Raw genomic sequence first — 22,949 nt, 5'->3', positions numbered from 1 at the left:
TGGGGGAGGAGGTGGAGGGTGATTGTTTTGTCTGCCTGAGGAAGTTCCATACAGTTCAGAGGAGTTCCAGGACACCTGCTAAAGGCCACGTGCTGGGGCTGGGCTGTACGTGCTACTCTCTGCTTTGTTGATATCATGAAACAGGGCCGAAACCACGGCCTTAGAGTTGACCTCTGCAGTGGGGCTGTTCCAGGCAGGGGTATCAGGTCAGCAGGGAGCAGGAGAGGCCCCAGGAGGAGTAAGGGGGTCCTCGTCCTCCTCACCACAGCACTCACCTGTGAAAGGGTCAGAGCCCCCAGCAGCCCCTAACTCTCTCAAGCACCACTTTTCCCTCCCTTCAGGAGTCACTGGGTCCCTGCTTGAGAGGAGGGGACCTGAAGGAGGAGGTGGATGGCAAGCTGGGCTGGGAGAGGGAGTGCGGGGTGATTTGGGCTGGGGGAGGAAGTAGAGGATGATTTGGGTTTAGGGGAGGGGGTGGATGGTGATCTGGGCTGGGGGAGGGGATAGAGGGTGATCTGGGCTAGGGGAGGAGGTAGATGGTGACCTGGGCTGGGGGAGGAGGTGAAGGGTGACCTGGGCTGGGGGAGGAAGTGGAGGGTGATCTGGGCTGGGGGAGGAGGTAGAGGGTGATCTGAGCTGGGGGAGGAGGTGGAGGGTGATCTGGGCTGGGGGGGGGGGTGGATGGTGATCTGGGCTGGGCAGCTCCCAGGCTCTACCCTTCCCTGGCTTCTCAAATCTCTGACTAGGAAGGGGCTGTGGCAAGGGCGCTTCCCTCTCCTGCCAGCCTACACCTCCCCTGCACCCTGCCCAGCCCTCAGCACCCACACTCGGCTTGCGTATGAGTCAGGGCCTCCCACTTAGCCTCCAGCCACCCTCACCCAGCTCGTCAGGCTGCCCCCACTTGCTGCCCAGCTCTGCCAGGCAGGAGCAGGCCTCTGTGTGCAGTGCCTTTCCCACAACTGGTGCTCACCTGGAAGCAGCCCCGACCCTGGCCTCAGGCTGCCCCTCACCTGGGGTGTGACTCTTTCCAGCTTTCACAAAGGCGGTATCTGGGAAATGTCACCTCCACCTTCCCAGAAGGAGCCAACAACTCCTTCCAGCCTCACTCTTCACCTGCCCTCCGACCCTCCCCTCCACCTACATCCACCCCGTGCCACATCCGTGCTACTCAATTAGCAGCTTGTGCCCACACTGGGGCCTTTGCCCTTGGTGAGTCCCCCTCCTGGGGTGCTTTCCCCTAGGTACCCACTTAATCCCTGTGCTGAGCTCACACCTGCTTCCCAGGGACCGAGAGCGCCACCTCTCCCCAAATCTCCACCTTCCCCCATGGTCTCACCCCACGGAACTCCCTTCTGCCTGTCATTTGAGTGGTCACTTCATGTTCACTCGTTCATGGTCTGTCTCCCCACCCCAAAGAGCCACTCCTCATCTATCTTCATCCCCACCGAGACCCTAGTGCCCAGCAGCCCCCACCCCGCAGCTCACAGCAGGGCTTGGAAAATGTTTGTGAAATGAGTGACCCGTGATTCCCACCTTCGAGGCCCCACGTGGCTGGGCAATGAAGCTGGGCCCCAGAGAGGGACAAGAGGGTCACCCAGGAGACTTGGGAAGGGCAGAGGGGAGGACAGGAAGCATGGGAGTGGGCAGGGAGCAAGTGACAGCAGCTGGTGACCAGGTAGAGGGGATGGAGGGCAGGGAAGGTGGCGCTCTCTGGGTCCCAAGTTCCACAGCAGGCTGGGTAAGCCTCACTGGGCTTCAGGAGGAGGCAACTCCATTACCCTGCACCTCCTCATTCAGAGAGAGGAACAGTAGCACATAGCACTGTGTACACAGGGTAACCCTTCCCTTCTGCACAACAGGACCACAAGGGCCAATGGTGAAATGGGGGTGAAAGGGCCAAAGCCTCAGAAATCAGAGGTAAGCATGTTGTTCCCATTCACGCTCTCCCTTGGTCAGCATCAAAGCCTCCCTTATTCTCTCTGAAAGATGCCTCTCCATGAAGCAAGCCGCAAGCAGGTTCTGTCCCCTCAGAACACTTATTTGGGGAGGGAGCCCCCTTCTTTGTTCCCTCCTTCCTGGCCCCAGGCTGCAGGTCAGGGTCTTACCCACATGGCAGCCTCCTCCCACCCTCCCTAACTCCATTGCAGCAAGGCTCATCTTCATTTGAGGAGAAAACGCAAATACCTTGCATGTAGCTTTTTGAAACAAATGGGGTTTACAAAAAAAAAAAAAAAAAAATACAGCCAGTGGTAGCATTTGTTAAAGTGTGGGCGGAGGATGAATGTCTGTGATACCATTCTCTGCATTTTCTGAAGGGGTGAAATCAGAGCCACATGCAGCAACCAGCACCAGCAACATGGGTAGGTGACAGCAGCTGGTGTGGCCACTTGGGAGAAGTCCTGGGGAATCTGCGCAGCACACACCCACCTGCCCGCACAGGTGCACACCCTACAGAAACATTCTGCACACCATCCGACGTCACCAAGTTGTTCGTAGCAGCCATGTTTGAATAACCCCAAACTGGAAACCACCCCACGCCAGCTCAGGGTGGATGAACAGAGTGTGGGAAAGCCACACAATGAAGCACTGCCCAGCAAGGTGAAGGAACAGCCTACAGTCATGGGAACAACATGCCTGGGTCTCATAACATCAAGCGAAAGAGGCAGGCACAGAGGACATCCTTTCCCTCCTGTTCAACTCCACCAATACGACGTTCAAGAACAGGCAAAATTAATCTGTGGAATAAAAGTGTTTGCTCTCATTGACGAGTAACTGGGAAGGAGCATGCGGGACCATTCTGCCCCTTGACGGGGGTGTGCGTTCTGCAGGTGTGTGAAGTTGCATTCATTTAGCTGTATGTGAAATTTATCTCAACAGAGTAAAGAGAAATGTGTAGCAAGAAAGAGCTCTAGTTAGCAGGGTTTGCATTTCACAGTGGTGTTTCTAAAATGGCTTAGTTATATTCTAGGGTTCAGTAAGGGGTAAATAGGTTAAAGATCATGGGAGCCAAGCCTCTCACTGTTGGGCAGGGGAGTTACACCACCCTGAGTGTTGGAAGTATCAGTGTGAACTCGTAGTCTTGTGAAGATGGATGGATGAATATGTTACATATACACATGTGTGTGTGCATGTGTGTGCATATATATATTGTTTCTATGTCTGTGCATGTTTCTATATTTCTCCCTGTGCACACCATCCCTCCCTCCTTCCTCTTTCACCCCATGTCAGGAAGAGGTAAGGTTTTCACTCAGAGGGCCTAAAAGGCGTGACAGCACAGGAGCAATGAGCACATTTCATATCCAGATATTGGTCTCTAAACACCATGATCCCTGGAGAACAGGCTGATTCCAGGGCTGGTTCAAGGAATGCAAAAGATGAGCCTGGAATATGTCTTGTGCTGGAAAGTACGGAAGTGCCAAAGAATGATGCCTGAGGGGACTCCCATAGATCACATCTGGGACAATTTTGGCATCAAAAGCAATGAATGATATGAAAAAAGTATGTGCAAATATATACATGTGTAGGAACAGTCGGGTAGGTGGCTAGGTAGGTGGACAGGTGAGAGGAAAGGAAGGAGGGGTAGTGAGAACCTCGAAGCAAGTGGGACAGGTGTGTTGGGTTATAGTCTACTAAATAAACTTAAAAAAAAACAGTAAAAAATAATTCTGAGTCTTTTAAAAAAGAAAAAAAAGAAAGAGGAAGGAAGGAAAAAGAGAAGCAGGGAGGGAGGAGAAGGGAACAGAAGGAAGGAGAGAGGAAGGGGAGATAAAGCTTTTTTTATTCACAAAAGAATACAAACTAATTAATATAGAAGGAAGACAGGGCTAGAAAATGATGGGCAGGTGTTCAAATACATGCATAAACATTTCATGAGGAATAAGATCGTTACATATTTTCAAGATACCTTTCTAAATGTCGCTTATTAATTACAAGCAGGAAATAAATTTCCAGAGAAGGAAACTGGTATATCTTCTCCAAGTGATCAAAGATCATGCATGTCGATAAATCAACAATGCCTCCCCATACAATGCATGACCTGGGTCTGGTCATGAGGAAAGCCCAGCCAGAACTGCAGGGAGGGACATTCTACAAAATAACCAGCTGGTTCCCCAGTGCTACAAAAGAAAACACAAAGCTGCCATCAGCTCTTGATGGAAGGCCACTGAGGCACCATGACCAGGGTGCCTGGACTGGGGCTAGACCTGGGAGATCAATGCCACATGGGGCAGCACTAGGGCTGCTGGTAAAGCTGAACTGGGCTGTGGGTTAAATTCTAGTATTGTATCCACACTACAGTTCTTTATTTTCATAAATGTACCCTGGTTATGAGAGAATGTCCTGGTCCTTAGGAAATAGGCACCAAAGTAACTGGGATAAAGAGATACAATGTCTCCACCTATGCTCAAAGGTTATAAAAACAAATATGTGCAAATATATACGTGTGTGGACCGACAGGTAGGTGGCTAGATAGGTGGACAGACAGGTGAGAGGAAAGGAGGGAGGAGCAGTGAGAACCTCGAAGCAAGTGGGGCAGGTGCGTCTGGGAAAAGGTACTTGGGAGTGCCTTGCACGGTTCTTGCAGCCATCATTAAGTAATCCAGCATCATCCCCTCCACCCCATATTAAAAAGAAATGTGTTTGGTTTTGTCCCCACTTTCTGGCACAGAGCTCCAACCCTTGGAATTTGCTGAGTGACAGAAGTGTATTTTGTTATTCACAACGACCCCCTCTGACTACACCTGAGTTTATGCTAATGAGGTGACCTAGGGTGGGATCCCTAGATGGCCTCTGATGGGGCTGGTCACCAGAAAGACCAAGCCACTCGAGGACTGGAATGTCCAGCCCCACCCCCTGGCCTCTGGGAAGGGGTGGGGGCTGCTGGAGATTAAACGCTGGAAAATCTCTTGGACAGTGAGGTTTGATGAGCTTCCTGGCTGGTGAACACATGGGGGCGTGAGGAGGGTGGCACACCCAGAGGGTGTGGGAGTCCTACACCCCGGCCCCTAGTCCTTGCCTTGTGCATGGCCTCCTGAGTCATATCTTTCATGATAAATAAGAAATGTAAGCAAAGGGCCTCCTGAATTCTGTGAGCCACCCTACAGAACTATCAAACCCGAGGAGGGGGTTGCAGGACCCCAATTTATAGCCACTTCATCCGAAGTACAGGTGCCAACCTTGGACCTGTGATTATAGCTTCTAAAGTGGGGGCTGAACCCTTAACCTGTGGGGCCTTTGCTAACTCCGGGTAGGTGGTGTCAGAACTGAAAGGAATTACAGGGCACCCAGCTGGCATCTGTAAGAATCGGTCGTTGGTGTTGGAAAACACCCCACTCCCCGAAACAAAACAGACATGGAGCAATCGGAATTCCTCAAATGCTGCTGAGGGGAGTGGGAATGGGCACAACCACTTTGGAAAGCAATCCAGCAGTATCTGCTCAGCACACACACACTACGCATGCCCAATCCGTGCCGCTCCCCGGTAATACCCAACAGAGAAGGGAAGACATGTGTGCATCCAAGACATACACAGAAGCGTTCGGGGCAGCATTACCCCTGCTAGCTCCCCAGTGGAACTGGCCCAAAGGCCAATCAAGGGTAGAGTAGACAAATCCGCCGTAGTGGTGCACTGACCTAATTAATACACACCCAGGACCCAGTGGCGCATTCCACCTGCCCAGTGGAATTCTATCCAGAGACAAGAATGTGGGCTCTACAGATAAACACAGCAGCGTGGGTCAATCTTACAAAGACAATGCTGAGCCAAGAAACCCTTCATTATCGGGGTGTTGTGCTGGGCTCAAGGGATGTCAGGATGAGGAGGACATTCTGGCCTCCTGGGTGGCACCCCCTCAGTGCAAGAGACCAAGGCAGTGCAGTGGGGGCTGGGTCTGGAGGGACTCGCAGGAAGTCTGGCATGCAGCTGTGTTCACGCCAAGGGGCAGGGCCTTCTGTTTGCTTCAGCCTGGTGCCCAAAGTCCTGGTGGGATGTGAGTGGGTACCCTGGAAATGTCAGGTGATGGACTGAATGAATGGCAGGCCCACCATAAGCCCGTAGAAATGCATCAACACGCACTTGGCTGAGTCAAGTCTAGATAAGGACACCCACGTACGTCTCCAGCCCCACCTGGGGTATGACCTAGAGGTGCTGGCCAGCGGCCATCCTGCAGCTAAGCACACCCAGACTCACCTGTTCCCTAAGACCGTCCCCTCCACTGGTCCCCAGCAACCAGAGTCCTTGGAAGTCACTGCAAGAACTCAGTAAATCCTATTTTCCGTCTTCTCTTCCTGACCCCTGCACCCAGCAGGAAGGCTGCCGGGAAGCACCCTGCACTACTGCATTCCTCATGAGTGGCTGCTGCAATTTCAGGCCAGGCTGCCTGACCCACATAACTGGGAAGTGTGTTCCTATGGAGCACTCAAGCCCAGGAAGCTGAGCTGAGGACACCCACATGGGGGGCCAGGGGAGCCCCTGCCATCAAACCTCTGGCCTACCCACTCCTTGACTGTGTGGCAATTAGGCCAGAGGTGAGGCTGACTCCAGAATTCTCCATTTAATGAACAGGACCTGACACAAAGCGTGTGTGCGTGCTCACCCAGCTGACTCTCTTGCCTAAGAACTATTTTAAAAACTGAGGAAGAAGAAAAAGATAAGATAACAGATGACACAGAAATGCAACAAACACCTTTTGTGTGTGTGTGCCTTCAACAAACATTTAATCCACACCTACCCTACCACGGACCAGCCCACACTCAACCTTTGATTGACATTTCTAGAATGAAAAAACCGGCTGGGCTCAGGACCTGGGTTTGCAAGTGGCTTCTGTGGTGTGGCAGTGAGGTCCACAGCTCTCCCACTCCACAGGTGAAGACCTGAAGCTCAAAGAGACAAACTCCTCGAACAGCACAGCCAGTGGGTGCCACAGCTAGGGGCAGAATCTCAGCTGGGCACATGGCCCTGAGGCCACATTAGAAAACAGTGGCATCCAGGGGGTGGCCAGTCATTGGCATCATTCAATCTTCAGCAAATAGAAAGCAGAGGATCCCTTTCTGTACCTCCCAGAATGGGGGCGGTGATTCCTCGAGAGGCCTCACATTCCAGGAGAGGACCCAGGCCACACAAACAAGTCAGGAGAGGACAGTGAGCCACGGGGAAGGGAACCCCAGGAACTACTGCAGCAGGGGGAGCCAGGAGGGTCTCCTAGGAGCTGAGCTTCATTCACATATCAGCTAGGCTCGGAAAACGGGTAAGAGTTTGTCTTATCCAAGGGAAAAGGGAGGAGGGATAGTGTTCCGGGCACTGCAAGAGCAAAGGCCAAGAGGCCAGGGACCCCCAGGCACAGGGTGTGAGTCAGGCTGTGGGAGTGGCCAGGAGGTGGGGACGCCCTTCTGTACCTCCTCTGGGGCCAGGCAGGAGAGCTGGGTTTATAGCAGCAGCCACTGCTGGGTGCTCTGGAGCCGGAGAGTCCCTGGGCAGCATGCTGTGTGCCCTGCTCCTCCTTCCCAGCCTCCTGGGGGCCACCAGGGCCAGCCCCACCTCAGGCCCCCAGGAGTGTGCAAAGGGCTCCACGGTGTGGTGCCAGGATCTGCAGGCGGCTGCCAGGTGCGGGGCCGTGGGGTACTGCCAAGGGGCCGTATGGAACAAACCGACCGTGAAGTCTCTGCCCTGCGACGTATGCCGGGACATAGCAGCTGCCGCTGGCAACGGGCTGAACCCGGACGCCACGGAATCTGACATCCTGGCTCTGGTGATGAAGACCTGTGAGTGGCTCCCCAGCCAGGAGTCTTCAGCTGGATGCAAATGGATGGTGGATGCCCACAGTTCAGCCATCCTGAGCATGCTCCACGGGGACCCAGACAGCGCCCCGGCACAGGTGTGCACAGCGCTCAGCCTCTGTGAGCCGCTGCAGAGGCACCTGGCCACCCTGGGGCCACTCTCCAAAGGGGACACCTCTGAGGCTGTGGCTCCATTCATGGCCAATGGACCCCTTAGGTTCCACCCTCCCCAGGTGCCTGAAGGAGCTCTGTGCCAAGACTGTGTACGGCAGGTCTACCGACTCCAGGAGGCTGTCCGGTCCAACCTGACCTTGGCAGACTTGAACATCCAGGAGCAGTGTGAGTCCTTGGGGCCTGGCCTGGCTGTCCTCTGCAAGAACTACCTCCGTCAGTTTTTTGTCCCTGCTGAGCAAGCACTGAGCCTTCTCCCCGCGCAGGAGCTCTGCAGGAAGGGAGGATTCTGTGAGGAGCTAGGGGCACCTGCTCGCTTGACTCAAGTAGTGGCCATGGATGGAGTCCCCTCCCTGGAGCTGGGGTTGCCAAGGAAACAGAGTGAGATGCAGATGAAGGCCGGCGTGACCTGTGAGGTGTGCATGAGCGTGGTGCAGAAGCTGGATCACTGGCTCATGTCCAACAGCTCTGAGCTCATGATCACCCATGCCCTGGAGCGCGTGTGCTCGGTAATGCCTGCCTCTATCAGGAAGGAGTGCATCATCTTGGTGGACACCTACAGCCCCTCCTTGGTGCAGCTTGTGGCCAAAATCACCCCAGATAAGGTGTGCAAGTTCATCCGTCTGTGTGGCAACCGGAGGCGGTCCCGGGCACTCCCTGACGCCTATGCAGTCGCGCCATCCCCAGAGTGGGACACGGAGAACCAGGGCAGCTTCTGCAATGGTTGCAAGAGGCTGCTCATGGTGTCCTCCCACAACCTGGAGAGCAAGAGCACCAAGCGAGACATCCTGATGGGCTTCAAGGGTGCCTGCAGCATCCTGCCGCTGCCCTATATGATCCAGTGCAAGCACTTCGTCACCCAGTATGAGCCTGTGCTCATTGACAGTCTCAAGGACATGGTGGACCCTGTGGCTGTGTGCAAGAAGGTGGGGGCCTGCCATGGCCCCAGGACCCCACTGCTGGGCACTGACCAGTGTGCCCTGGGCCCAAGCTTCTGGTGCAGGAGCCAGGAGGCCGCCAAGTTGTGCAACACTGTGCAACACTGCCAGAAGCACGTATGGAAAGAGACGCCCCTCCACGCCGGGGAACACGCATGACCGTGGCCTCCAGAGACCCAGAGCCTGCTAGCCAGGCCCCAGGAGGTTCCTGTACCCCACAGGAGCCCCATGAGGTGGGTGCTTTCCCATCCCCATCTCACAAATGAAAAACTGAGGCTCTGAGGAGGAAGGCTGGGAAGGAGCAGAGTTGAAGTTCAAAGCCAGGTATTCCTGACCCCGAAGGCCTCTCTCTTTAACAACTGTGCTGCCTCGAAAGCATCTTTACTGGACCGGAGCAAACTCATGTGCCCTGTTCCTCGACCCAGTCAAGGCTGCCCCTTCATCTCCAAGGCTGTGATGTTGCCGGTGGTTCCATGAGAGCCTGCCCATGGCCTCGGGTGCCCCTTTACCTTCTGCTGGATGGACGTCCGGCTGTGAGCCAGGCTGGGGTCATGGCCGGGGTGAGCAGAGGCAGAGGCAGATGGAGGCATGGAGGGCCCGTCACTAGTGGGGTCGTTACCTCTTGTCAACAGCTGGGGGTGGCTGAGGCCAGAGCTTCTCAACCTGGAGTCCCTGGGGATGGCTGCCAAAGGTGTGTGTGAGAGACACCTGTCCCTGGACTTTTCCTGGGGGAGGTCTGGGACTTTGGCCACGTTCTCCAAGGGCTGCTGGGCTTCGGAGCAGTCTTCCCCATGTCTCGGCCACCACAGGGCCCCTCTCTCTCCTTGTACCCCAGACCCTCCACTGCCCTGGTAATGCGCAGAAGGAAAGTCTTGGGGTGTGCTCAAAATCAGGAGAGCAAAACATGCCAGGCAAAAGCCCCCAGGAAAAGCCGGAGGAGTCTGGGTTGACCACCGGGGTGTGGGGCAGCAAGGGCAAAGACAGTGATCACGGCCCGCCAGCTGTCTGAGCCTCAGTTTTCTAATCTGTAGAATGGGAATGATCATACCTGCCTCACAAGAATGTTGAGACAATTCACAGAAATGTTCTGGAGCCCCTTCCCCCCGTGACCGGCATTCATGAGTCTGCTGGGACCAGAAAACCCATCTCAGGGGGCCAGCGGGGCACCCAGGAGAATCTGGCTGTGCAAGTGCTGTATAAACCACAAGCGTTCTCCAAATGCTGTGTGCCGCGTTTTTATTCTCAGGGAAGGCGCAGGTCCCAGAGCTGCTACAACAGCCCCCACTTTGCCCTGGTGCCTCCACCTCACCCTGGTGCCGCCTCTGGCAGAAAGCCTCTGGAGGCTTCCAGCTGGGTTCAAGTGCTCCTGTGGTTTCTGCTCCTGCTGTGTGGCCCCCCTAAGACACCGTGCCCCCTCCAGGGGAGTCCCTGGGCATGAGCCTGCCGTGTCCTTGCAGCTGGCCCGGCACCCACGCACAGCAGGTGCTCACACATCTGGGAGCCGCACACATGAGTCCCGGGGGAGGAGGCTGGCATTTCACCTGAGGCCCATGGATTAATTCTCCTCTTGAGCAAGAGGTACGCCAGGCCTGGATGGACAGGATGTGAGCGGGTACTGTTTTCCAAGAGGCTACACCCGAGCTCTTAAGTAAACGTCCCAGGCCTGGGCCACCGCCCCAGGAACACAGGCACACCTGGCCTGAGATTCTGGATGCCTCAAAAGCGGCCTCTGTCGGCTAAGCAGGCCTGGGCCCACTGGGCAGTCCCACAGAAGATGAGGCCAGCTAGGGGTGGCGGTCATGCCTGGCCACCGGATGGGCCATGGGAAGGCAGATGTGCACCGGACTCCAAAACAGAGGGCCTGAAGTTGTGGGCCTCAGTATCTGCCTCTTCCCCTGAGACCATCCACCCTCTCCAGGAGCAGTCCCAGAAGCTCTTGGTCTGTCTGCTGGTCGGTGTCCCAGCCGGACACACCCTCTGGGACAGGATGGAGCCACAGGCCCTCCTCTGGCTTGGCTGTGAGTTGGGAGGATGTGTGCGACATGACCTGAAATCCCCCAACAGGTCACCTGGGAGAGGCCGGGAGAGGGCAAGTGCTACACCTGCCAGGCGGCCCAGCTCAGCACACCTGCCCCCACCCCAGAGCTACCTACGGCGGGTGGTCAGGGTGAGCTGTCTCCACGCCCTCTTCCCCACCCACCCCCCAGGCCTGGGTACCAGCTCCTCCCACAGACCCACTGACCAAACGCGTCCCCACTAGATGGCTGCCCATGATGAACCGAGCTCACTGGCCATGACCCCACAGACCCAGCTGCACACCCAGGTCATGAGCATGGCCCTGCCCCAGCCCCACAGGGGCCCTCTGACCCCTCCACTCACTCATCCGCCACCAAAGTGGCAGGGTCCCAGTCACCTCCATCCCTTGTGCCCGGCACCAAGCCCAGAACACAGGAGGTGCTCTGCAAGGGTCTGCGCGGGGTGGCTGCCTTGGGGGCTAAAGGCAGAGAGGCAAGAGGAGCAAGGGACGGGCCCGCTGGTGCTGACGGCAGCACCGCCATTCAGCACTGAGACTGAGGCTTAATCAGTCCATCCAAATGACTCCATAGCCACTGCGTTCAGACTGGAAAAGGCTTTTCAGGAGAAGGCCCTATAACTGCCCGGCTGTGGGAGAGGAGATGCCAGCCCAGGAGAGGAGCAGCTAGCCCTACTGGGCCTAGCAGTTTGGAAGACCCATCCCAACAAGGATGGGAAATCAAGACACATGTTGAGCATGGATCTCCCAGAGGCGGTGACTGCACCACTCAGAGGAGCGTCTCTGCCTGGGAGGAGGGAGAGGGCTCCCGCCGGGCTGCCAGAGCTGGGCAGGTACCCGCGCCTTCAGCCAGACACATGCCAGGCATTCTTCAGATGCTGTCATGAGGCAGAGACCTGGGACGCCCCAGAACACCTACAGATGCTGCCCCTCGTGCTTTCTCAGCCACACCAGGGTGCAGAGGGGCTGGGGCAGCCGGGAAAAGGGTTTGGTGGTCCGGAGGAGTTTGTTTTGTTTTTGGCTTGGGGCTTTTCTTAGAAGTGATGATGTGTTGCTAGAAACTTCAAACCAGAAACAAATACACCCAATGATGTTCTCTCTCTCTCTCTTTTTTTTTTTTTTTGGTGAATAATTTATACAAACTCAGGGCTCTCCTGGAAAGCATGGAAGAGCAGTCCGTGGGTACAGCTGCCTTCAATGTGGGAACGGTGAGCCCTGAGCCCAGGAGGGGCACGTCAGGGGAGCCCTGAGCCCAGGAGGGGCACGTCAGGGACAGCCCATGCTGTCCACGCTCCCTCCCCCACTTTCACCTCCCGGGATGAACTTTAAATCCTATTCCTCACAACGAGAAGCGGGCCTGGGAAAGCTTCCCCAGCACACCTGAGTGCCATGCACCTCAGGGCCCAGGACAGTGGCCCCTGTGCACCGGACGGGGGTTGCCAGCCTGCCGGGCATGGCTCCAGGAGCTGTGCTGGCTTCACTCATGCTCCCTCGCCCCACAGCCACCGTGACACAGAGACTATTCTTATTCTATCCCACAGAGGTGGATGCTGAAGCTGGAGAAGTAACTTGCCCAAGGCCACACAGCCAGTAAGTGGAGGGAGCAGCAGGCTCGGGGCCTGTGTTCTCTGTCCTCACACCCGCGACACACAAGGCATCCATGTGTAAGTCCTGATCCCACCACTCTGTGGCCTTGGTTCAGAGTCCTCATCCCTAACCAGGGTGACCCCACCTCCCCGGGTTCCTCCGCAGGACTGAGGGTGCCCTGTGGGAGGGGCCTGCTGGGTGGGCTTTGCCAGGCACATCCTTCCACCACACCTTGTCTTTTCTGTTTTTCCAGCTGGTCTCTTAAAATACATTTTCACTGTTACATTTTTGCAGATCTTTAAGTTACACTGTGATTTCCAGGTCTGGCAAGGCAGGTTCACTTTCCCAGAGTACCGTAACCACTCCCTGCTGCTGTTTTCTTCATGTCTCCCTCACCAAATGCCCTTAGGTGGAAGAGGCGATGGGACCTGGTAAATTAGTCCAATGCTGATGCCAAGGCCCTGAGCGTGCGCAGGGGTGCAGGGACGTCCAGCTGCTGTGAGCCCCCAGCCACGTCTCTGGGGAGCTGCGGTGGAATACAGCGGCACCTAGGAAGCTCATGCTCAACTCCAGCCATGCCGCAGGGGCCTCGTGATGTCACAAGGCACCTTCCCCAAGGCCCAAGGCAGGGGGTGTGCAGGCCCGACCTCATGCACACATGCACGCATGTGCCTCAATGTAGATGGTTCTGTGCCAGCTCAAAAGTCACCAACTCTGCCACCCCTGAACCAACTCTTGCATTCTCTTCTCCTCAATTTCCTCATCTGTGAAATGGTCACAGCAGCCCCACGTGCCTATCCAACAGCATAGTTACCGGGTTACAGTGACAACGAATCCTGCTAGGGGACACACCCTGTGAGCCAGCCACTCGGCTCACTCAGACTGGTGAAGAGGTGCCTTCCTGGGGTCCGGGCTCCCACACCCCACCGCCCCACCACCCTCTCCTGTCTAGTCTCATCATAGCAGTGATCTTGACAAAATCTAAGTCCAGGCCAGCTCACAGCCTCCTCAACTCTCAGTAAAAGCAGATACAAGCTGAGGCCCTTACCAACCCTGCGGCACTGTCGGCCGGGTGGACCCCACCCGGGTGCAGCCCAGCCCCTCCACTTGCTCCTTCCTCTCCAGCCGCTCTGGCCTCACATACCCCTCAGGCCCACCCCAGGGCCTTTGCTTGGCCCTAGACATGCGTCTCTCAGTCCCTCTTGCAGTTCAGGCCTTCCCTGCAGAATTCTGCCCAGCATCAGCTCCGGCCCCCACCTGCTGTTCCCACCACTCCACACTTGCCTTAGTCTCTGCTGCCCTCACTGCCCTCGGCCCCAGAGCTGACTCTACTCGGCTATCTGGCTGTGGCCTGGCTTCCCTTGGAATGCGAGTTGCAGGAGGCAGGAGTTCACCTCAGTGGTCTCCGCCACAGTCCTGTCACCAAGACAGAGCCCGGCATAGAACAGGCTCCATGAGCAGGGCGAGAGCGAATGAGCACTGACTCTTCTGGGACCACCTGCAGCCCTCTGGTCTGCTCTTTGTGCTGATGCCGCCCTGCGGTCGCATGTTTCTCAGAAGGCCTAGCCGTGGCCATACCTCCCAGTTATATGATACGGAACCCATATTTCAATAAATGAAGATGAATCCGTTCTGCTCGGTTCCAGCAGCCACCCCAGGGACGCTGTGCAAAACAAGGCTGTCCTCCACGGCCCAGGCGAAGGCACGGGCAGATGGGCCCCACCCCAGGACCCACAGATGATGGCTGGATGGGGCCTGGGTGTGGAAACCCAGGGAGATGAGCATCCCCAGAAGAACCCACACAGCAGACCCCAGGTGGGTGAGCCTATTCCCGCCCTCTGGCTGCATCTCAACCTCCATCCCTCCGCCCTCAGGGGTGGTGATATGGTTCGGGTGCCTGCCCCCTCCAAAGCTCCTGTTGAAACGTGATTCCCAGCGTTGCAGTGGGGCCTGGTGAGGGGGTGTGGGATGTGGGGGTGGGGCCCTCGGGAATGGCTCTCCATGCCATCCCCTGGTGATGAATGAGTCCTCCCTCAGTTCACGTGAGATCTGCCTCCCACGCTCTCACCCCACCTCTCCATGTGACACTCCTGCTCCCTCGTTACCTTCCGCCATGACTAGAAGCTTCCCGAGGCTCACACGAGGCAGACCCCAGCTCCCCACCTCCTGGGGTGTCCTGCATCACCAGTGAAACCCAGATTCAGGCGTTTCCTTATAGCAACCCAAGAACGTACTAACACAGAGGGTCAGCCGCCACAGGCAGAAGGAGGCACGCTCCGAGTCCCAGGCGCACCCCAGCTCCTCGGCCCCTGCCGCTGTCTCGTCCCGTCCCCGTCAGGCGCTCTGGCCCATCCTCCCACTGCTGAAGCTCAGGAGTGAAGTCGGGGACAGGAGGCCCCCCTCTCTTTCCAAACCTCTGCAGCCCAGGGAGGGACGGAGCTCTTGCCCGAGGCCCCAGGCCCATGCTTAGATCACATTTAGGGTCTGGCTCCAAATAAAGGGATGGGGTAAAAACAGCCACGTTCAGTGACTCAAAGCCCCTGAAGAACCCGAGTCCAGCCACAAAAGACTGTTCTTCTCCTACCGAGAGGCCCCCTAGGTCACCCTCCATGCACCCACAGTAGATATGCTGCCATTAATGCTACCTTGGAGCTCCGGCTGCGCCAGGATTCTCCCCAGCACATCCAAACTCTCCAGATCCAGGCTGTCGCCCCGGCAGGCCGTGACTGAGGGCAGGCGAGTGCTGGATGGAAGCAGCACACTTCCCCTGCACCCTTCACCACTGACCCCTTCCTTGTGGGGAGGGGCCCAGCCTCTATAGTTGCCCCCAGGTAGCCTGTCCCAGGGCCCCATCGCTCCAAAACACGTCCCCCACTGTTATCCGGGTTCAGGCCCTGCTCAGCACAACTGGGCATTGCTGGAGCAGATGTGGATTCTGGGAGGCCAGACGGTAACGCAGAGAAGCACGGGCTTCACCGCCGGGGCAGGAGGGCCTCGCCTCACCACTCGCTACCTGTGTGACCCTGGGCCAGCCACTGACCGGCCCACAGCCTCAGGCATCCCATAAGGACACACAGATGGTAAAAGTCCCCTCTCTTGTGGGTGTGTCCAGGGAGGAAATGAGGTGACCGCACTGAGCACACCCCAGTGGCCGGCACATACAAGACACCCAGTACATGTGCTATTCCCATCAGGCTGACGACATCAACCCTCTCTGAGCTTCCTACCGAGGAAGAATGCTGGAGGGTCTTGTTGTGTGGCTCAGGCTGGCCTCAAATTCCTGGCTTCAACCAATCCTCCTGCTTCAGCGTCCCGAAGTATTGGGATTACAAGTGTGAGCCACACCTGGCCTACGACACTTTGCAATATGGTTCTTAGTAACGGGCCGCCAGGAGCCACCCTCAGCAGGGCAGTGTGTGCTGGGAAGGCCTCAAGAGCTGCATGGTCTCCCTGGTCTGTAAAGCCAGCAAAGCCATCCTCGGGCCTCCCCTGGCTCACAGCTACCAGCCCCGGGATCCGATGGGCCACTCATTGAGGTTGGGAAAAAATGTCTCAGGAACAGCAGACCCAGGGCTTTCCCCCGAGGTAAAACACAGGCCCTGGCCCGCCACTCCCACTCCCGCCCTCCCCACCTTCTCCTCTGGGTCCACAGCCACAGGGCAGCCTTGTGAGTACATCTGTTTCTGGAGGACATACGCTGATGAACAGCGAGCGATGGAGAATGAAAACCACAATACCTTCCACACCTCCTGCGCCCCGGGGGAGAAGACCCAGGGGCTGGCCCTTCTGAGACCCGTGCTCCGGGTCGAACTCCCCAGGACTGGATCATGATGCCTTCGTGCCTCAGTTTCCCTTCTGTAACCAGACGAGGCTGGACTAGATTGGGGCACAAACTCAGAGTCCCAGGGCCCAGAAGTGTGGATGAGGCAGAGCCTGGAACCCATCCGGTGGGCCATCCCTGCCTCAGGGGGACTTCAAGGCCCCACGAGAATGCTGGCCTGCTGCCGCCCCTTCCTCATTTCTCTAGTGAGGTGGGGACCCCAGGCTGCTCATGTGAGAACTCGCAATTGCTAAATGCTGACAGCTTGGTCCACTGCGGGCCGGGCCAAACCAAACCCACCGGAAGACTCAGCTGGGCCCTCTGCAGGCCTTGAATTTCCTGCTGTAAAATGAGTGTGATTTGGCGCCTGGGCCTCCTGACAACCATTTGATGGCTCAGAAGCCTCTGACGTTTCTTTGTGAGACCCAGGAAGGGAGCAGAGTCGCTCAGGTGTCGGGTTCCTAATCTGGGAGGGGTTAGGTATCATCTATTTAGGACAGTGGGAGTAACTGCAAAGTGAAGGGGAAAGTCTCGCCACTCCCAAACCAGTTTCTCAGACTGACATTCCCAGGACATGCGGGAAACCGAAACCACGACAGCAGAAGCGAAGGCGCCTTCCACAGGCAAAGGCCCTTTATCGGGGTCATCTCATCTCAAGGGGACGTCTCTTGCCCAGGCTGTGGCTGTGGAGACAGGGAGCAGGTGCTTGCCGAAGGCCACACAGGCCAGTCCTGGGGTCTCCGGAGCCCAGGGTCACCCCACAGCGATCAAGGGTCAGGGATTTGGGGCATTCAGCAAAACCGAAAATGGAGGCCCCTGCATGGTGTGCTGTTCCTAGCAGATTCTGGTGTGGGAGGATCTGAGGCTCTGGGTTGTGAGAGGCTGGAGAGAGCAGGAGGGAGGAGGTGCCCCTGCAGCCTGTGGAATCCGGCACCTCCCGGAACTGCACCAACATCTTGTGTCCCTGAGCTGGGCCCACAGATGGGGCAAGGTCACAGAAGGCCGGGGATCCATTCCGCCTTTCTGCTGACCCCGCAGCCCTCCGGGACGCAGCACCCACGCCAGTGTCCTGGGAGCAGAGTGCCTGCCCCTCGGGAGGTGGTGCCAGGCCCTGGGTGGGTCCAGCATCCCTCAAGCCTCGATTTTAGGGCAGGTCCCAACACACACAGACTGGGCAGCCTTCCTTGGGCAGGTGGGGGTCTGTGTGTGCTGAAGGCATGGTAGGGAGGGCTTAAGGAGGTCTCCCATGCAGAACGCCCAGCACGCTGCCCGCACACCCTCCCTGCTCTGTCCTGCTGAGAGCCCTGGCACAGGGTCTCTGGGCTGGGAAGCTGCTGTGAGCCCCGTGGAGGGCGGGGATCACACATCACGTTAGCAGAGGGGGTGCTCCTGCTGCCATGAGGAGGTGAGGAGCGGCAAAGAGGAGGGCTCTGCTACCCACACACTGGGTGACTTGGGACAGCCTCTAGATCTTTCCAAGCCTCCATTTCCTCCCCAATTCAGAGGACTGTGTGGACCCGGATTTTATAGCCAAGAGGCCGGTCACAGTGTCCACACTGGGTGGACAGAGGCAGTGATGCCAGAGGGACAATGGGATGTTTCCACGGTCATACAGAGCTCAGGCCCAGAGAGCCCAGGCTGGAGACAGAGTTTGCCAGTCCTTCCTGCCCGCCACTGCCTGCCATCATGGGATTTCCTGAAGGATCTACAATGACCACGCCGCCCAACCCTTCAGATGAGGAAACAGAGGCTGAGGGAGCTTACAGCCTGCCCAGAATCACACAGCTAACGATGGCAGAGCCCCCACGCTGGGTCAAGCCTGCAGCTCTGTCCCACCACCCGCTCCTCACACATGGCCAGGAACAATGTGAGACCCAGGCTGACGGGCCAGGGGCCAAGGTCCTGGGAAAAGCTGGCAACATCCCACTCTCCGCTGGCAAGCAACATCTCCCAGCCGTGCACAGACCCACGGATGCCAGGACACGGAGCGCCCTGCCATCCTCCTAAGCCACTGCATGCCGGGGCCCGTGCTGAGGAGAGAGGAGCGTGCCTCTTCCCAACGCCACATGTGATGGTGTCACTCGGGCAGCTTGACACTGGCCGCCACGGGGGGAGGACTTACACCACGAAAACTGGCCAACATTACAAATCAGTGCTGCTGTTTTCTGTTTTGTTTGTTTGTTTTTTTGTTTTCCCCGGAGTGCTGGTTGTTCGACATTCACCAGCACACCACTGTTTCTAAAGAGACAAGCCCAAGAAAGTCATCCACCCCAGAGATCACCACGGGGCAGCCTGGGTCTCCCTGAGCACCGACTCATGCCAGGTGCTAGGCCAGGGTAGGGCTGGTCCCAGGCACGAAACTGACCTGTCCCCAAAAAAGTGATCGCAGGCCAGCATCTCAGACAGGCCAAACGAAATGTCCAGTCTCAGCTGGGCGTGGTGGTGCACACCTGTAACGCCAGCACTTAGGGAGGCTGGGATGGGAGCACTGCTTGGGGCCAGGAGTTCGAGCCTCCAGTGAGTTACACGCATCACTGCACTCCAGCCTGGGCGACAGAGTGAGACCCTGTCTCTAAAAAGCAAAAACCTCCGGCCCCTGCTTTCCGCTCCACGGGAGGGCTCTAGGCACTGGAATCCAACAGCAAACCACACAGCCAGGGATGCTGCTCCGAGCCTGTCACCTAATGGAGCAGACACACAGGCCACAGATAAAGAAATAATAACAATCATAATGTTCTAACAGGAAACTGCATTAAAATAGTATCATCATCAATAACGCATTTAAGTCCTGGGCGGTTATGATCAGTGCGATGAAGAGAAAACAGCACGGAGCCAGAGCCTCCAACGGGGAGGGCACCCTACAGTGGATGGGTGAGGGGAGTGACTCAGAGGAGGTGGCCTTCAGCTGGCATCTGAGGAATCAGAGCCAGCAGATCAGGAGCAGTTCCCCCGGAGGGATGAGCTGGGTGAAGGCTGGGAAGTGGAGAGAGGGGCGGGGGGGGGGGGGGATGGCAGGGGCTGGGGCCGGTACATACTAGGGCCGTTAGAGAACCAGCCATGGAGAGGGGCCGTGGTCTGCGGATCCCCGTGGGGTGCCCTGGGGGCTGCATGGATCTCCGGGTGTGCTAAGAAGCCCTGGGTTCGTTATCAGCAGGCAGTGACAAGGCCTCTGTGCTCTCTGAAAGTTCACTTTGGTGTTGGAATGGACTCTCAGGGGCAAGGGCAGGCACAGGGAGACCTGGCTCGTGGCGTCCAGGGGAGAGACGGCGGTGCCAGAGGATGGGAGAGGAGGTCCCTGTTCCGGGACATCCTGGAGGAATTGCAGATGGATAAGATAAGGGAGACACTAAGGAGTGTGTGGGTCTGAGAGATGGCCTGGATAGCGACCTGGCCCAGTACTCACACATAAGGGGATTAGGGCAGGAGCACTGAGGGGGCCTGGGGCCACCCCACCTCTGCCGCCAGCTCTGACCTGCACTGCAGGGGGCCTCAAACTTGAGTGTGGACCCCAGCCCCTACATGCCAGCGCGGTCCACACACCTCCCTCCCTAGGCAGCCATCGTGGGCAGTGTCCAAGGAAAGGAAGGCCGGGGAGGGGTCTGCCCAGGCTGTAGAAGCGGGCAGGGCATCCAGGACCTAGAGGAGGCTGCAGGCTCTGGGGAGCACATTCCACCAGCCTGGGCACCCCTTGTCCCAGAGAAGGGCGTGGCCCAAGGAGACCGAGCTGGGCTCTAAGACAAAGCAGCCCAGGTGGCCCACTCAAGAGGGCGGTGACAGGAGAAGGTCAGAGGATGGATAGTGACGGAGACTCAGGTTCTGACATGCTGAACCCAGGCGGTATGTCTGACCACGTTAGGCAGGTGATGATTAACCTGTACAAGGTGGTGGACTTGGTTTTCCAAAATGCAGGGCTCATGGAGGAAAAGTAGCAATGGAGCGAAACAGCCCTAGGGTCCCTGAGCACCCAAGAGAGAACTGGGAACCAGGCCTGGGGCTCCATCTCCAAGGAGGAGAACAGAACCAAACACGGTGATGGCAAACATCTGCACGTGCTGAGTGGGGCACTGGGCACCCTGTTGTCCCCTGCAACAGCAGGCAGAGGAGACAGGTGGGCGAAGGAGGCAAGCCAAACCCTTGCCCCCCAGGCACATGGTGGACTACATTTCTCAACCTCCCTTGCAGATGGGAGCAGCCCGGTGGCTGAGATCTGGCCAATAGAGTATGACTGGAAGTCCTCTGTGTATAATCCATGCTCTCTTGTCTCCCCTGCCTGCTAGACTGGAGGACTCTCAGGTCCTGGTTGGCGGGAGAAGAGTGTGTAGAGTTACAGGATGGAAGGAATCTGAGCTCCTGCATCACACTGCTCAGAGGAGAGCTGCCCAGGAAGCACCTGGCTAGGAATACCCACATTGAACCACTGCCCAAGTGAGAAACTTCATCCTAGGAAGCCACTGAATCACTGGGGCTGTATGCTATCGCAGCAAGTCCACCCTGACAAAGCTTGCTGCCTCTTAGATCCGGAGATCTGGCTTCTAGTCTACACTTTCCTGCAGACCCAGCATGTCTCAGCCAAGTCCCTGGACCAGTGCAGGGAGGCCTGTTTGCCTGAGATGGGCTTGCCAATCTCCAGTTCAGATGACACCAGCTCACCCTGGAAGAAGGCTGACTCAAAACGCCAGTGTTTACAGAGGAAAATTGAGAAACTGATGAGCTTCCACAGGAAGAAATCCATGCGCTCCAGAGATTATGGGCTCTTTATTGCAAAGCTTTGAAAATAGGCGGAGGATTGGACACCTGGAGCACTGACTGCAAAGGCTTAAATGAAAACCCATGAATTGGGCAAAGTCAACCAGAGAATGTGGTCCATTCAATATGGGGTCCATTGCCACAACCTCAGAGGCCACCCTTTCTCTATCACCTGAGTTCCGGCCATGTGTCTCTCACCAAGGCTCACACAGCCTTTCCTGGTTCCTCCAGTGTCCAAGGCCAGCCAGACCCCATGAGAGACCTCCACCCAGTAGAAAGGTCTTCTCCAGATGCAGTCCTGGATCCTAGCTTTGCCCTCAGGACCCCATGGCACTGCCTGTCTCCTGAACCCCAGAAAGCACTCAGCAGTTGGGAACTAACCTCATACCTTCTCTTCCCCAGACCAAATACCTCTGTTGAAAAAAATGGCTGCAATTCATCCCCTCTCTGTATCCATACTCACTGGCAATGGTCCTTCCTTTAATAAGTGGAGTTATTTCCCCCACTTTTTGAATAAAGGTCAACCTTTATGACTTGCTTTGGTCAATTAAATTTGCAGAAGTGATCTTACATGACTTCCAAGTCCATGCCTTGAGACCTATGTGCTGCCATTCTTTCTTGAACCTCTGCCCAAGTGGCCTGTGTATAAGCCCAGGCCAATCTGCTGGAGGATAAGAGTCATGTGGCCCAGTCTTCCCCATCACCCCAAGCAAAGGCCAGCCAAGCCTCAGAAACAGAGCTACCAAGATAACTGGCTGCTGACTACAGATGCATGATGGAGCCCAGTCAATAACAGAAGATCCAGCCAGCTGAGCCCAGCCCACATTGCCCATTCACAGAATCATAAGCTCAATGAATGGCTGTTGCTTTAAACCCCAAATCTCGGGGGGGGGGGTCATTTGTTATGCAGCAAAAGCTAACTGATACATCACCATCACTGCACCTTCAATGGTTCATCCTGCAAAGGGCACAGCTTCTGGCACCTCTAATTTCTGAACTAGACTTTTTGGGACATGACACTATTTTTATTAGGGTCCTCATGGAGTGGACACAATGATCTCTGTGACCCCCACAGTCCTGCACCCTGCCAACTCCACCTTGCACTTAATGTCCTATCCATTGTCAGTTTCTCAGACTTTGGGTGGGTGGTCTGCTCTGAAATAATCCCTCTAACTGTTGACTGACTTAGATTCATCCTGAAGTCTTGGCAGGAGAGCACTTCCCCCAGGCCAGCCAGCCTGACCCCTGGGGCTGCATTGCTGCTGCATCCCGTGCACTTCCACAGCACTTCCCCTCTACGGGACAGCTCATGTCACTGAATGGACATCACCCGGTGACTTGTCTGCCTCCCTGCTAGAACGTGAGTCCCATGGGGACAGAGGCTGTGTCTGCCTCATTCAACATTGAATCTCCAGAGTCTAGGGTACACCTGGAATGTGCTGAGTGCTCAGAAAAACTCAGAGAAAAAGGCAAGGAGGAAGGGAGGAAGGGAAGGTGGGTGGCGTGAGGAGGAGGAGGAAGAAGTGACAGCATAACTGGTAAGAGCCTCTGGCTGATGGCACCTGACACAGGCCGAGTGCCTGGTAAATGCTTTATAAACATCTGATGAGCCAGACAACACCAGCCATGAAGCTCCACTGCCCCCAGGGCCCCTCTAGCCTTCTGCTGGCTCACTCTTATGTTTTCCTGTGGCATCAGCTGAAAACTTGTTCCCCTTGGTGGGGCTGCTCCCCCTCACCCTGCACGCGCCCTGGGAGCCTTTGCTGCTCCATCCCTACTTGGGGCTGGCTCAGGGGCCTCCTCCTCTCGCTCCCCATTGAATTGAAAAGGGCGACTCAGTTCTCTGCATCTTCCGCAGATGGGAGAGGTGGGAGAGGCCTGA

At 56.6% G+C, this 22,949-nt stretch overlaps 2 protein-coding genes across 2 annotated transcripts in view; one reads left to right on the top strand and one right to left on the bottom strand.

Annotated features, from left to right (window-relative positions):
* The window catches only part of SORCS2 (sortilin related VPS10 domain containing receptor 2), a 542,685-nt gene that overhangs the window by 294,317 nt on the left and 225,419 nt on the right, over window positions 1–22,949 (bottom strand). The window lies entirely within an intron of this gene.
* PSAPL1 (prosaposin like 1) lies at window positions 7,388–12,002 on the top strand. The gene is made up of 2 exons (XM_023206692.2): window positions 7,388–9,076; window positions 9,107–12,002. The coding sequence occupies exon 1, from the start codon at window positions 7,476–7,478 to the stop codon at window positions 9,039–9,041; it is 1,566 nt and encodes a 521-aa protein (XP_023062460.1). The 5' UTR covers window positions 7,388–7,475; the 3' UTR covers window positions 9,042–9,076; window positions 9,107–12,002.

The sequence above is a fragment of the Piliocolobus tephrosceles genome, chromosome 3 (genome assembly GCF_002776525.5).
Source record: "Piliocolobus tephrosceles isolate RC106 chromosome 3, ASM277652v3, whole genome shotgun sequence".
In the NCBI taxonomy this organism is placed as follows: domain Eukaryota; kingdom Metazoa; phylum Chordata; class Mammalia; order Primates; family Cercopithecidae; genus Piliocolobus; species Piliocolobus tephrosceles.
This window is presented reverse-complemented; position numbering and strand designations above follow the sequence as displayed.